The sequence below is a fragment of the Macrobrachium nipponense genome, chromosome 13 (genome assembly GCF_015104395.2).
Source record: "Macrobrachium nipponense isolate FS-2020 chromosome 13, ASM1510439v2, whole genome shotgun sequence".
NCBI classification, from domain to species: domain Eukaryota; kingdom Metazoa; phylum Arthropoda; class Malacostraca; order Decapoda; family Palaemonidae; genus Macrobrachium; species Macrobrachium nipponense.
This window is the reverse complement of record NC_087206.1, coordinates 90,781,866-90,798,861: the sequence shown is the minus strand read 5'-3', so window position 1 is coordinate 90,798,861 and position 16,996 is coordinate 90,781,866. Positions and strand designations below refer to the sequence as shown.

General features: G+C 37.7%; 1 protein-coding gene across 1 annotated transcript; it reads right to left on the bottom strand.

Annotated features, from left to right (window-relative positions):
* Positions 1–4,950, bottom strand: LOC135225196 (uncharacterized). Its single transcript, XM_064264497.1, has 2 exons — positions 4,440–4,950; positions 1–939 (listed from the first exon to the last, which is right to left on the bottom strand). The coding sequence occupies exons 1-2, from the start codon at positions 4,585–4,587 to the stop codon at positions 209–211; spliced, it is 879 nt and encodes a 292-aa protein (XP_064120567.1). The 5' UTR covers positions 4,588–4,950; the 3' UTR covers positions 1–208.
* Between the last annotated feature and the right edge of the window lie 12,046 nt (positions 4,951–16,996).

Below are 16,996 nucleotides of genomic sequence, written 5' to 3'. Positions count from 1 at the left end.
TTAGTTCCAAAAAATTTTATTTCGTAACATCTCCACATTAAGAAATATAGTTCTATATCATCAAAAGTTTTGTTTGTCTCGACAAAGTAAGAAAATACGAAAATAAAAACGATCTCAAGAGAATCACAAGAAATCACAATGCGCTTTGAAAATAAATCTACCGACAACTCAAACAGAAGCAGGCTTACTGCACCACCTTGAGGGATGTCTAAACAGTGCCAGTGTCGTCTGGAGGCACAGCCGGCACAGGCTGCTGCGGCCCTTGAGTTTTTACTGTCTGGGCACTGGAAGACTCACCGCAGGGCGCTGCGCTATAAAGGATCGTCTCTATGGCACCGAGGATCATCATTTTGAACTTGTTTTTCTGCCTGTCCTTCATTCTGTGCATCTCCGGCAAGAGACTCTTCAGAAACAGCAAGTCGGGGTCTTCGGGCTGGGCGTCGAATTTTGATTTCAAGGCGAAGTACTCCTTCGTCAGCTTGTCGTATGAGGGACTTACCTCTACCCTCTCGACCCCGTCCTCCTCCTCCTCCAGTAGTCTGCGTCGCTTCTTGACGGGCAGCTCGTGGAGCTCCTGCACTGGAGAGAGGACGCTGAGGGGCGGGGAGGCCATCCCGTCCGGAGGCTGGTGGTGATGGTGGTCGGAGTTCATTTCCGTTGGGGTGTTGTTGTAGGGATCTTCTTCCTCTCTGATTTCTGCTTCGGTCGTCAGGTCGTACTCGTAGTCAGCCTCGTGAAATTCCTCTTCCTTGACCATGTCCACGACGGACGCGAATTGCCCCGGCTGGCGGATCTTGATGTAGGGGATCAGGAACTCCATGTACTTGGCCAGGTAGTAGGACTTCTTGCACCTTGCCCCTGGGCCGTAGGCGTACTGATTGCGCAGGTGTCGACACAACGATGATCTCAGATTTTTCCATTTTTCCTTGCAGTTGGCGCCTGAAATTGAATAAAAACAATCATGAATGCTACAGCTTATTCTGTAAATCAATTAACTGTAATAATAATTAAAAAAAGTTATTAGCTAACTAGTTTATTTCCAGGGTACTCGTTACAAAATTATCTGAAAAACAGCGTCATGACGCGACAAGATTTAGAAAGAACTCTTCGAAATTATGTACCTATAACAGTCGTATATCTTCCAACGACTAATACTGACTATCAATTCAAAGATTAATCAATATATCAATAAAGCAACTGTGCAGCAAAATTTATAGGCGTCTTCAATATCATCAAAGTACTCAGACTTTGAAGCTCCAATGTCAAGAATGATAAAAACTACTCATTCGGCTATTCATTTTAGTCAACAACGGAAGTACCAATGATACTTCTTACCGGCTGTTTGTCTATTTTATCCTTATTTTAAGGAACGATACACATAACATCTAAGAAAAGGTTATGACAATAAACTCTGCTCTGAAGGAATGCAGATCAGGGTCGAAGTTATAAAAGAATTGGTTTGAAAGTATAGTGGATATGAATAAAATTAAAGTAGTGGATATATTATCAAATAAACATTACGAGGGTATTACCGAAGAGTACTTGAGTGGACTTTAAACTTTACCTTAAACTTTAACTTTAGGAATTTACAGTCCAAAGGGTTGATCGATACCAAAAGCTTTAAATTCTCAGGATAAAACTGCCCTTTGTAAACCGTTCATATAACTTGACTTGACACGCAACATTACAGTCCAAGGGAGATGGATTATACCAGAAGCATTAAATTCTAACGATAAAATTATCCTTCACAAACCGTCTACACGATCCCAAACTTAATTTTGGACAATGTTCCCGCAACTGTGGCAACATTACATCAGTATCTGAGCATTTTCTTGCAGCACAATAACTTCAAAACAGAATGTTCCCAAAACTGCCGCAACAGTACCTCTGCATTTTCTTGCAGCACAGTAACTTCAGAACAGAAATATAGAAAAAAAAACAGACATTTTGTGAGAATGCCCACTTTCAGGGCGAAGCCTCACTGAGATTGGGCATATTTCTGCCACATTAGGGTATCTGGGTCTGCAAAATCTTATTTTTGGGAAATGTAAATATCTATTGTAAATGCTGTAGAAGCGACGTATCCTGATGACCAATCCTCCAAGAAACTTGAATTTTTATGCAATAATAATAATTTTGTTAAGAAATTCACAGTCTCGTGAAAACAAATTGTTAAAAAATATCCACAATTATATATTAAAAATATATGTCTATGTAAAAATAGAACTAAGGCTTTCGAACCTGAACGGTGTTCATCATCAGTATAACATTTTAACGTTACACTGATGAGGAACACCATTCAGGTGTTCGAAAGTCTTTTGTTTTATTTTTATATAGAAATATATTTTTAATAAATAATTGTGGATATTTTTTAACAACAACAACAACAACAACAACAACAACAATAATAATAATAATAATAATAATAATAATAATAATAATAATAATAATAATAATAATAATATAATAATAATAATAATAATAATGCCACCTTGCCTCTTAGCAACAAAACCATTTATTGCACTGAGAAAGTATTTGAGGTGAGAGACGGCATATACCTTTAAGCCTCTCACGGTGGTTGGTGGTATAGCTTCCACTGACGTTCCTGGATTTATAATGTACCTGCGTTCGCGCCCAAGTACAGGTAAATCTATTATCGAGAAAAAATTCCCCTTCGGTTAAGCATATATGAAAATATATTAATTCCGAGGTAAAGAGCGAATTAGATATTAAAGGACATTGTAGCTCGATATATATATATATATATATATATATATATATATATATATATATATATATATATATATATATAGTATCACGTGTATGTATCAATTCGAAGCTGAACATGATTTTAATTGGACTTCAGTGGCTGTGAACTCCACTTTCTTTTAATGTAGCCTTGAACTTTCTCTCAGGGAGTAACCTTTCACTCCACTTTCTCTTTATTAGTACCTTGAGTGCCTTATTCTATTTACAAGTACATTTGAATTAAAATTTTCTTTTTAGAGGTAACCTTGACTTTCACTTTCCTTTACAGAAGCCTTAAACTATACTTTCTCTTCAGGAGTAACATTGAATACTTTCTCTTGTAGTAACCTTGAGTTATCCTTTCACTTTATAGTAACTTTGAACTTCACTTTCTTTTCAGGAATACCTTTTAGCATCACTTTCTCCTTTAGAAGTAACCTTAAGCTTCACTTTCTCTTTAATATTAGCTTTCAGTCTCACTTAAACCATAACGCTGAACCTCGCTTTCTTTAAGAGCTTTACTTTTTCTTTAAGAACAACCTTAAGCTTCACTAGCTCTTCACAAATAACTGTAAGCTTCACTTTCTCCTTAGGAGCAACCTCACTTTTTTTTCAAGCATTGCTTTCTCTTTAGGATTGATTTCCATCTTCACTTTCAAAAAAGAAACAGCCAAAACCTCACTTTCTCCTCAGAAACAACCATGAACAATACATTTTCACCTTCAGTGACCTTCAACCTAAATTGTATAAGTCAAGGTCTGGTGGACGCGGGTCTCAGTAACCTTGAACTTGGCCTTCGGTGGCTAGACGGGGCACGTGCTCTGAGACACCTGTTGTTGGTGGTGTTCTGCTGGGCTAGCCTCACCAACTGACACTTGTTTACTCCTTACACCTGTCTACGTATCTAGACCGTGCACCTGTTTTACTCCAAGTTCGTAAAAAGGTATCGCGAAAGAAAGAGCCAGATGCATGATGATGATCTTGTTTACGAACTTAGCAAAAAGAACAGCTTATACCCATAAGCAGTATAACTGGAAATGCAGTTAACGTCAATTATGAAATCTAAGGAATATTAATCAAATAGCATTTCACTATAGTTCATCTTACAACTCTTTTTTTACTCGTTGGCTGCGTTCTTCAAAGCTATATACCCTGTAGTTGACATTTAAACATGTTATTCTTATTTCCCAAAACCCAACTATGTTTCCTCGATGTATTTCACCTGGGGAATTACAAAAGTAACTCGGTCGTTTAATAACGGAAGCAGACCTGCGATAATCGCGATTCTTCGGAGGGATTGAGGATGTAAATCCATAAATAAGCGCCATGACAAAACAACACGCTCCCTCCTTCCTCTGTCTACGGGATGCCTCGGACAAGAGACATGAATTCCGAAGACTGAGAGAGAGAGAGAGAGAGGAGAGAGAGAGAGATAGTGTAGCAAGGCAGCAGCATGCACGCACAGACTCGTACACTCACACATACGCACGAACACACACAACCACACTCCCACACCTTCGCTGTGCTCGAGGCTAACGAGAGAGAGAGAGAGAGAGAGAGAGAGAGAGAGAGGAGAGAGAGAGAGAGAGAGAGAGAGAGAGAGAGAGAGAGGAAGGGGACGGACGACGTGGAACAAAGCAAAGCAGCAGCAGCAGTGGCGAAAAAACACACTGTTCTCCTGCTCAACTCACTTGATTCGTTCAGCGCCTCAGCCACTAATCTCCAGTGGTACTCTTGTTCCTGCTTGTTCACATGTCCGTGCACCGTCGACGTATAGAGCGCCGGATGCTTCTCCACTTCCCTCACGAACAGAATGTTGAATTTGGGATCGTCCTTCATTGTAGCACCATCTCCCTCAATGTCTGCGACACGCACTGGTTTGTGTAGTCTTTGTTGAGAGCGGCGGACATGTCAGACGCACGTTCGATTCCCTACAAAATTGTGTCCGTTTGGCGTGGCGAGTCTTAGGTACGCCGGCGTTTTTTGTTTTCCTTTCCCCCGCGGGGGAATGACAGACGGGTCTTCTTGTCTCTCTCGGGCGTTCGATAGACTTCTGTCCTTCCCTAATAAGCATTTCGCTGCTTTGGGGAGGACTAAAAGGTCCTTTTAAGCCGATGCTAATCGGACAAAAACCGTGTTCCCACGACATTCAGACACGAGCCAAAACAGCTTCTTAGTCTAGGTATATGAACAATAGGTCTAGCTGAATACAGGCATAATTGTTTGAAGAAGTTCACCCTTTCTGTCTCTCGATCTCGCATATACTTTCACTGAAGATGGATAACGAGAAATTAAACAGAAAGAGCTCTCTCTCTCTGTCTGCTCTCACTGAGGAGTAATGACAAGACGATAGACAGTAGGAGCTCTCTCTCTCTCTCTCTCTCTCTCTCTCTCTCTCTCTCTCTCTCTCTCTCTCTCATTATATCTCGGCTGTTCCTCACCTCCATAAATCGTTCGTCTGTCTACTATCACTGAGGATTAATGACAAAAGAAGATAGACAGTAGGATGTCTCCATCTCTCTCTCTCTCTCTTAGTTGTTCCTCATCTTTGTAAATCTTTTTCTACTTGCAGGTGACGAGATAAGAAAGGTACGCGGGACAGTTTCAGTGGTAGAAGTATTGATTTTGCGTTTAGCTGCAATAAAACTTGATAGACAGCACAGGCGATAGGTTCCCCTGATAAATGTCGAGGTAAATGGGTTAACATTTGTCACGCATATTGCCGTGAACAAGTTCAGATGACAGGGTGCTAGCTGGAGTTAGACGTCATTGCGTATGGAATGTAAATAAATAAATAAATATGTAAATAAACATAAAAACGTAAATAAGCAAATGAAAAATTAGCTAGATAAACAAATCACACGAATAAATGAGAAACTTGGCTCTGCTTCCAGGGTAAAATCACGCCAGTTTCACCTACCTTCTGTTGCTATACTTCGGAGAGGTCTTATACTGATGGAAATCTAACAATGCTAAATTAACTATTTAATTGTTATTCTGTCAAGGGAATAGATTGGACACACGGGTGACGAGGTCATTACATAGGCCTCCTATGTGCCCAGCAGATGATGTTTACAGATCTAAAGCAACCTTACGTAGCTGGCGACGTGACGATAGGCCTAACACAAAAGAACCTCAACCAGAGTGACAATTTCCTTTCAAAGCCGCAACTGAAGGAGATTAAATCATTCAGTAATTCACTCTTAAATTCACATTTCCCTGAATACATAACGACAGCCATGTTTTTCCAAATGAACATACTCCATAACTACAGTTGTATTTCTGATAATAAACCCACTGTATAACTAGTCATATTTTCCTACAATAAAATCTCTCTCTCTCTCTCTCTCTCTCTCTCTCTCTCTCTCTCTCTCTCTCTCTCTCTACATACATACTACTACATACATACATACATACATACATATATATATATATATATATATATATATATATTATATCTATGTATATATATATATATATATATAATATATATATATATATATATATATATATATACTATATATATATATGTATAACAGAATCACGAAAGTTAGGAACGTGATAAATCCAATAATAAAAGATAAATGCCACGAAGGAAAAATAAACGAAGGAGTCTGCGAGATCTTTTCGGCTGACAAAGCCCTTTACTGAAGCAGCTACTGACAAAAATACGAGGAAAGACAATACAAGAAGGTTCGTATAACTGACAGGTAGGGATTATAAAAGGATTAGTGCCTAGAATCCGACACACCTGGAAGATAAGAAACCTTCCCAAACAAGCATAAACAAAGGGTGCAATTAAAGGTTTAAGACAATCATCTTAGATACAATCTCCAGACAATTAAAGGATTATAGGTGACAGCTATACGGAACCTGGTAGACAAAACCATATTCACAAAAAATGACAGACATACATTACAATAATTTATATAACTCTAAGGCAACTGATTTTTATTTAAGTCAGTAATTATATATTTGAGGTCATTCTTAAACATGTTACAGATACAAGGGTCTAAATGAAAAAGGCCACGACTAACATTGAAATTACAATGAAAAGTAAGTTGTATTAAAGCAGATTCTAAAAGATTTCGTGATAAGACATCTCTTGACCGTGCAATTACTGAACTGTCAATCCAATTAATTCGGTGGTTGTTTTCACTTAAATGAATAAATAATGCATTAGATTTTTGCCCAGTTTTTACAGAGTATTTATGCTGGCTTAGCCTTACTTCTAAGCCCTTGCTCGACTGTCGAGGTAGAATTGAGGGACAATCCATACATGGAATTTTATATATTATGTTGTTGCTTTCTCTGGGGCCATTTTTTATTAACATTCTTTTTAGTGTGTTATTATAGGAAGAAACAAGGTTGACATTAAAAGCTTTTAACAATGGTTTAATGGTTTCAAATCCGTTAAAATAAGGCAAACTGAGAATGTTCTTAGAATTTTCTTTCTGTGTGTTGTTTTCAGTATAAAACTTTTTGTGGCTTTATTATAACAAATGTCTAATATATGTGAAGGATAGCATAAATCTTTCCCTATTTTTCTTATGTTATTCAATTTCTTGATCCAAATATTGTGGACTGACAATTCGTAATGCTCGTAAAAACATAGAGGAAAAAATTGATATTTTTATATTAAGATGGTGGCCTGAGAAGAAATGAAACATAAGTTAAGTTGTTAGTCGGTTTCCTATAAATACTGAATTTACATTGAAATGGTTCTCTATGTATCAAAACGTCTAAGAAAGGGAGGCAATTGTCTTTTTCTAATTCTAGAGTAAACTTAATCGATGGTACTGGTTATTTAAGTTAGAGAGTAAATCATTTACATCAATACCGGCAGGAAGAACAGCTAAACAATCATCAACGTAACGATACCACTTTACAGGAATATGAATGATATTAGGTAAGTAGCGTTTTTCGAAGAATTCCATATACAGGTTTGAGAGCAATGGTGATAAAGGATTTCCCATTGCCATGCCAAAAATTTGTTGATAAAATTCACCATTGAATATAAACTTACAATCACAAATGCACAAACTCGTGAGTGAAATAATGTGACTTATAGGTAGAGGTAATTCATGCTGAGTTAGTTCATTGCTAAGATATTCTAAAATAGAGTCTATAGGGACTTTAGTAAAAAGAGAACATACGTCAAAACTAACGAATCTATCAGTAGGGCAAAGAGCAATTTTGTATAATTTATCAACTAAATCTAGAGAATTATATATATGAGAATCGGAGATGGTTCCAAGTAACGGGGACAAGATCTTAGTGATATATTTCGAGAGTTTATATGAAATTGAACCAACAGTACTGATAATAGGCCGCATAGGGTTATTTTCTTTGTGCGTTTTGACTAATCCATATAAGTAAGGTAGCGAAGGAGAATTGACTGACAATTTGCCTAGTAGTTCTGTTTTATCTTTAAGGATACTTTTCACTATGCTATTGAAGTTTTTTATGACTTGATCAAGAGGATTTTTTGTTAGTTTTTTATAAGTCACATCATCATCCAGTAGGGCTTGCATACGTGATATGTAGTCAGCTTTATCTAAAATTACTATACTATTTGACTTATCAGCTTTTGTAATGTGGATAGTATTGTCCTTTTTAAGATCGGTCAAACTTTTCTTATAGACTCTATTTTAGAATATCTTAGCAATGAACTAACTCAGCATGAATTACCTCTACCTATAAGTCACATTATTTCACTCACGAGTTTGTGCATTTGTGATTGTAAGTTTATATTCAATGGTGAATTTTATCAACAAATTTTTGGCATGGCAATGGGAAATCCTTTATCACCATTGCTCTCAAACCTGTATATGGAATTCTTCGAAAAACGCTACTTACCTAATATCATTCATATTCCTGTAAAGTGGTATCGTTACGTTGATGATTGTTTAGCTGTTCTTCCTGCCGGTATTGATGTAAATGATTTACTCTCTAACTTAAATAACCAGGTACCATCGATTAAGTTTACTCTAGAATTAGAAAAAGACAATTGCCTCCCTTTCTTAGACGTTTTGATACATAGAGAACCATTTCAATGTAAATTCAGTATTTATAGGAAACCGACTAACAACTTAACTTATGTTCATTTCTTCTCAGGCCACCATCTTAATATAAAAATATCAATTTTTTCCTCTATGTTTTTACGAGCATTACGAATTGTCAGTCCACAATATTTGGATCAAGAAATTGAATACATAAGAAAAATAGGGAAAGATTTATGCTATCCTTCACATATATTAGACATTTGTTATAATAAAGCCCACAAAAAGTTTTATACTGAAAACAACACACAGAAAGAAAATTCTAAGAACATTCTCAGTTTGCCTTATTTTAACGGATTTGAAACCATTAAACCATTGTTAAAAGCTTTTAATGTCAACCTTGTTTCTTCCTATAATAACACACTAAAAAAAATGTTAATAAAAAATGGCCCCAGAGAAAGCAACAACATAATATATAAAATTCCATGTATGGATTGTCCCTCATTCTACCTCGGACAGTCGAGCAAGGGCTTAGAAGTAAGGCTAAGCCAGCATAAATACTCTGTAAAAACTGGGCAAAAATCTAATGCATTATTTATTCATTTAAGTGAAAACAACCACCGAATTAATTGGATTGACAGTTCAGTAATTGCACGGTCAAGAGATGTCTTATCACGAAATCTTTTAGAATCTGCTTTAATACAACTTACTTTTCATTGTAATTTCAATGTTAGTCGTGGCCTTTTTCATTTAGACCTTTGTATCTGTAACATGTTTAAGAATGACCTCAAATATATAATTACTGACTTAAATAAAAATCAGTTGCCTTAGAGTTATATAAAAAAAAAAAAAAAAAAAATTTTATTGTAATGTATGTCTGTCATTTTTTGTGAATATGGTTTTGTCTACCAGGTTCCGTATAGCTGTCACCTATAATCCTTTAATTGTCTGAGATTGTATCTAAGATGATTGTCTTAAACCTTTAATTGCACCCTTTGTTTATGCTTGTTTGGGAAGGTTTCTTATCTTCCAGGTGTGTCGGATTCTAGGCACTAATCCTTTTATAATCCCTACCTGTCAGTTATACGAACCTTCTTGTATTGTCTTTCCTCGTATTTTTGTCAGTAGCTGCTTCAGTAAAGGGCTTGTCAGCCGAAAGATCTCGCAGACTCCTTCGTTTATTTTTCCTTCGTGGCATTTATCTTTATATATATATATATATATATATATATATATATATATATATATATATACATCATCTATATATATATATATATATATATATATATATATATTATATATAATGTATATATATTTATGCTCATATATTTCTAACAAACCCCTTCTATGCAATTTCAGATAATTTTTCCAGATCAGTCATGAATCTACAGTTCTAAGAATTAGAGTCGCGTTTCTGATTTAAACCTTTCTGATCTAAATTCGACCATTCGGTTAGCTCAGGACAGTAGCTGTTAACATGATCTAGTCTCCTTGCAGTAGCTGTTAACATGATCTAGTCTCCTTGCAGTAGCTGTTAACATGATCTAGTCTCCTTGCAGCAACTGTTCATCCTATCTCCTTGCAGTAGCTGTTAACATGATCTAGTCTCCTTGCATAGCTGTTAACGATCTAGTCTCCTTGCAGCAGCTGTTAACATGCATGCTTTAGTCTCCTTGCAGAGTCAGCTGCAAGCTAACACGATCTAGTCTCTTTGCAGTAGCTGTTAACATGCTCTAGTCTCCTTGCAGTAGCTGTTAACACGATCTAGTCTCCTTGCAGCAGCTGTTCACATGCTTTAGTCTCCTTGCAGCAGCTGTTAACATGCTCTAGTCTCCTTGCAGCAGCTGTTAACATGCTCTAGTCTCCTTGCAGCAGCTGTTAACATGATCTAGTCTCCTTGCAGCAGCTGTTAACATGCTCTAGTCTCCTTGCCGCAGCTGTTAACATGCTCTAGTCTCCTTACAGTGGCTGTTAACATGATCTAGTCTCCTTGCAGTAGCTGTTAATATGATCTAGTCTCCTTGCACCAGCTGTTAACATGCTCTAGTCTCCTTGCAGCAGCTGTTAACATACTCTAGTCTCCTTGCAGCTGCTGTTAACATGCTCTAGTCTCCTTGCAGCAGCTGTTAACATACTCTAGTATCCTTGCAGCAGCTGTTAACATAATTCACAGTAGCTTGGCATCAACTGTTAAATCCAGTCTCTGAGCAGTGGCTGTTAACATAATCCAAGTTGCTTTGTGGCAGCTGTTACATAATCCAGAGTCTCATTTCAGTAGCTGTAAATATAATCTACAGTCTCTTTGCAGCAGTTGTCAGCACAACCCAGGGCCTATACAGCAGTTGTTAACATAATCCAAAGGCCTGTACCGAGGGGCGGGGTGGGGGGGGAGGGGGGGTGGCGGTCGGGAGGTCGAACACACACCCCCACGAAAACAAAGAAAATTTCTGGAAGTCCATATTTTCTGTGACTATCCTTTTCATTGAACTGTACTTACACAGTAATAAATGATCATTGTTTTTTGTCAAGTCAAAGTATATAACATAACAGCAAATAAAGTAATATGCATGTTGCTGTTACCATAATAAATGAATCAACCAATAAAACTGAAGCAATAATCTTGAATTTCAGTGCAAACTTTCAACATTTGAAGTAAAATTCTGTCAACCAAAGTCAGTACTCTGCATAACATCTGATTAGATGTTATAGAAGGGCATAGACCGCATAGGTACCCAATTTTTCCTCTTAATATAACTAAAATAACTTTTTCAATTATTTCATCTTGTATATACTACCTATATATGCAATGACATTTGTAGAAGAAAAGGTCCAGTTTTGGGAAAAACGACCCCTCCCCCTAAAAAAAACTTTGGGGACGGGCCTGATCCAGTCTCTTTGCAGCTGCTGTTAACATAATTCACAGCCTCTTTGCAGAAGTAGCCAACATAATCCATAGCCTCTTTGCAACAGCTGTTAACATAATTCAGTATCTGCAGCAGCTGCTAACATATTCGAGAGACACTTTGCAGCAGCTGTAAACATAATCCAGTCTCTTTGTAGCAGTTGTCAATGCAATCCAGGGCCTCTACTGCTAACATATTCGAGAGACACTTTGCAGCAACTGTTAACATAATCCAGATACTTTGCAGCAGCTGTTAACATCACCCAGAGTCGTTTTTGCAGCAGGTGATTACATAAACCAGAATCTTTGCGGCCGTTTTTGAGATTATTCATTCTTTTTGCAGCAGCTGTTAACATAATCCATACCAGCTTTTTAGCAGCTATAAAAATAATCCTGCACTGATATCCTTCTTTGTGTGTGAGCGTGTTTATCACTTCAATTGACACGTTCCCCAGTACTATAGCTGGAAAACTCCAAGATTCAGTTTAATCTCCAAAATAAAACCTAATTTTCTATCAGTAGTTTTATCCTCACTAATTCATTTTTATGTCCCTAACGTTATCTGCATTGCAGTTTATAATAATCGTTTACCAAGGAACACATCAGGTCTCTAATCCCCTTCAACACTTGACCAAACTTAAAGCAAGTGCACGTACTGGCACAAAGCCCACTCAATCTAACCTATTTTGAATCTGTCCTGTAGAATACGCGGTTGAGGTCTGACATCAGCTTTATGCTGGGGTCACACATTCACGTATCACGACGGCGTATGCCCACGTATGTGGATCTTGGGCATCATCGCGGTGAAATGACCTTGAACAGCTGGTAAACAGGACACGGGCTACCGGACGTAAAGCCAGCGACGTAAATTGCGCCGCAAATGTACGCGCAAAGAAAGCAAGGTCGGACGTCTACCTGGAACTTACGCCGATCAACTTCACGTCAAGACCACGCCCACCGTTGTGGGGCTGTGCTGTTGCCAGGGGTATGAGCACATTACTACAGTTTTTTAATTTTTTTTTTATTTTTATTCTGTTTGAATCCGCGAAAGACATCTACAACACAGCTGAATATTACAGTTGAAAATTATATGCACACAAAATCGAGATTTATTATCATTGAGAGAGAGAGAGAGAGAGAGAGAGAGAGAGATTTACCAAGATATATACTTTCTAATTGTACAACAAAAACATTTCAGTAGACGCAATTAGAATAATGGTTGTAAATGAGCACATCACTGATTATATATTAACCCCATTTCTGAATGATATTTATAGCAATAACCAAGTAACCAGTCGACAAGGAATACAATACGTAGTTTTAGGAATTATGATTTATGAACGCTTTGGGAGCTCTTATATAAGATTAGCACTAGAATTGTCTTGCTTCGATTTTACCATTCAGACATACACTTAGACTTATAAAACTGTTGACTATGGGCGATTTATATTTAAGCGATATAGAATAACATCTAATAACTTATCAAACATTCTTAAAAATAAATAGGAATTCTACCTATTCAAGATAATATTTTTTAGATGTATATAGGAATTCCTCTTAGATATTTACATTATTTGTTACACCATTATTGTAAGACTGCTATTCAGAAGAAATAAATATATTCGACACTTCCATAATCTGAGAATACCGTGTTACCGGGAAAGTGTTCGTGTGTGTGTGTGTGTGTGTGTGTGTGTGTGAAAGTTATTCTAGCAGATTATACTAGACGTTTGCTGTCTACAAGTGAAGTCTTTTGTTATTTTTGGCCTAAGCAATAAAGGTTATTTCAAAAAGGACTACTAGACATCCTAACAATTGTCTTCGTCAGAAATTTCCCCAGTATTTTATATTCGTTATCCATTTCCCACTCGCCTTTTATTGAAACCTTGTCTCCATATTCTGAATCGTGATCAGCCACCTGAGACACAAAGAAACAGCCCCTGGGCTATGAAGCCATTAGTCCTGCTCCCACACAAATGGTTCGCACTGCATGGGTCCATATAAGTACTCGTCCAACCCGGGATTATTCATAGCCTAAAGGAAACCTTACCAATAACACCAGGCCCCAACTCCTCTACTGTTCCTGCGTTGCTAATCATAATTAATTCTTACTGGAGCAGGTGTGACAGACGACGTATAGGCGGTAGATGCCGGAATCCTGTTGACGAAAATGACCCGGTTGTTGATTTCTGGTTTGAGATTTGTGTACCGGAACGCTGGAATACTACCTTGGGAATAGAGCCTGGGATTACCCTGTATCCCTCTGACAGATTCCAATTCATTGTTTGACTGATGATAGCGGTCAAAAGTCAGGAGAAAGTGGAAATCGTATTAGGAGCCAGTGCTAAAGGATTATTCCAAAATCCGCCATTGTCAATGAAAGAAATAACTGAGACCGTCAGGTCTTGGGATAATCCTGTGGCCATATTTTCAAGTTGATTTTCCAACAGATGACCCGAGGGCGCCGACCTGACCTTTTATACCACGCTACTGCGTTGCCATGTCGTACAGGGTTGTAAATGTGTGAATCGGTTTCGCCGTAGGCTGCAGCGCAATTAGGAGGCCCACGTGCTTCGCGGCGGAAAGAAAACAACGACGGCGAACAATGCAGGTGACCCTAGCGCGTACCCCGCAGCAGTCACCGTGGGTCCCACGTGCAATGCCTGGAGCTACGTCAGGAGACATTTGGCGTGACCACCACGACTTGTTTTGAACATTTCAAAACTGGAGTGGGCTACGGCGCCCTAGTGGGCGGAGCTTAGCACCGGACGACACGTCGCCGTACGTTTACGATTTTACGTGTGTTTTACGTTACATTTACGGTTTACTGACGTGAGCTGTTGCCAACTACCAATTTCCGCTCATGCGTGGCCGTGCGTGCGTTGATACGTGAATGTGTGACCTTAGCATTACTCTTGACTTGACTTTGTGGCTACAGGAATGTTTCCTTCTGGGCGAGAAACCTCAGACACTCTGGCTGAATTAGCAATGTAGCCACAAGAGTCCCATTTCTTCAGACACCTCACATTGACATCATTTGTACAAAATGTTGTGTTAGTAAGGTTTGAAATAATGATTATGATAGTGAACTAACAACACAGCTCAGCTTTTATAATTTGCAGTCCACGTCAGAGAGACACCGGATGATACTTCTGCTTGAGTTCGCCTGTAAACAAGTCAAAAGTTTCATCTCTGTGAAGAACAGCCTGTCTGCATGACGTGTGAAATGCAAGTGAACATGAATGGGAAGGACATAAGACACACACACACACACACAACACACACACACACACACACATATATATATATATATATCAATTCAAGCTACAAATGTCCTTTAATATCTAAATTCACTTTACCTCCCAAATGATATATTTTCATATATGTACCGAAGGGGAATTTTTTTAATTGATAATAATTTCGTCCCCCCATGGGATCGAACCACCGTCCAAGTGGACGGGGACGAAATCAGGACCGTCAGTGACGCTATCCAATCAGCCAACAGAGACGCTAATAAGTTCATATCGATTCTGACCTTACAAATCACCCTCGATCTGGATGCTTTCGTAATTAGAATCGATATGGAACCCCGTCTACCATGTTGGCCAATTCGAGCGTTTGACAGCACGTAGCCTTTTGTTATGAATAATTATCACATCGAACCGTGATCCATTTATATATCAATTCAAGCTACAAATGTCCTTTAATATCTAAATTCACTTTACCTCCCAAATGATATATTTTCATATATGTACCGAAGGGGAATTTTTTTACGTGCTGTCAAACGCTCGAATTGGCCAACATGGTAGACGGGGTTCCATATCGATTCTAATTACGAAAGCATCCAGATCGAGGGTGATTTGTAAGGTCAGAATCGATATGAACTTATTAGCGTCTCTGTTGGCTGATTGGATAGCGTCACTGACGGTCCTGATTTCGTCCCCGTCCACTTGGACGGTGGTTCGATCCCATGGGGGGACGAAATTATTATCAATTAAAAAAATTCCCCTTCGGTACATATATGAAAATATATCATTTGGGAGGTAAAGTGAATTTAGATATTAAAGGACATTTGTAGCTTGAATTGATATATAAATGGATCACGGTTCGATGTGATAATTATTCATAACAAAAGGCTACGTGCTGTCAAACGCTCGAATTGGCCAACATGGTAGACGGGGTTCCATATCGATTCTAATTACGAAAGCATCCAGATCGAGGGTGATTTGTAAGGTCAGAATCGATATGAACTTATTAGCGTCTCTGTTGGCTGATTGGATAGCGTCACTGACGGTCCTGATTTCGTCCCCGTCCACTTGGACGGTGGTACGATCCCATGGGGGGACGAAATTATTATCAATTAAAAAAATTCCCCTTCGGTACATATATGAAAATATATCATTTGGGAGGTAAAGTGAATTTAGATATTAAAGGACATTTGTAGCTTGAATTGATATATAAATGGATCACGGTTCGATGTGATAATTATTCATATATATATATATATATATATATATATATATATATATATATATATTATATATATATGTGTGTGTGTGTGTGTGTGTTGTGTGTGTGTGTATGTATTAGCATAAAACCTGTCCTCATCATCATATTCATTACAATGATGAAAATAATTTCATTTCCGTGTTCAGTGAGCATCATTATACACTTCCTTATTGCTCTTGCATGAGAAAATATACATAAGTTTTGATCAAAGTGAAAATAATTTTGTCTTCTATATCCAATGGAAAGGAAAGTATGAAACGTTAAAATAGAACTCTGAAGTTATTATCTCTCACTGTTGTTCAAATGTATTCAGAGGATAAAATATAAAATGCATTCAGAAAATAAATTATCATGATATCTAAAAGTTCTTCTGGTCTCCTCGTAAAGTAAAGCTGCTTATTTTGCTCAGTAAAGACCAATGTTCTGCCGTGACACCTGCGCCTACTGAAATACTAGAAGCTGTAAACAGAGAAGGAATTATTATTATTACTATTATATTCAGATGATGAAGTCTATTCATAAGGAACAAGTCCATAGGGCCAACTGACTTGAAATTTAGCTTCCAAAGAATATGGTGTTCATTTGAAAGAAGTTACAGAAGATAAAGGAAGTATATACATAAAAAAAGATCAGTTAGTTATAAGGAAAGAAAAAGAGTAAATTTATAAAATACGATAACTAAATATAGATATAAATAAATTATCAAAATACGAGGTGAACTGTTTTGACTTGTTTTCAGGTAGTAAGGCATCGCTTGAACTTCTAAGGCTCTAATCGCACACCATCCTAAGTAGGGTCAACGCAAGGAATAAGAGACCTCTGGCGCTGAGTCTGA

What these genes read in the sequence shown, in the direction of transcription:
- LOC135225196 (XM_064264497.1), bottom strand. Translation starts at nt 4,587, where the DNA reads ATGAAGGACGATCCCAAATTCAACATTCTGTTCGTGAGGGAAGTGGAG. An exon ending in TGAGGCGCTGAACGAATCAA is followed by an intron (nt 940 to 4,439) that starts GTGAGTTGAGCA and finishes ATTCAATTTCAG; the next exon opens with GCGCCAACTGCAAGGAAAAA.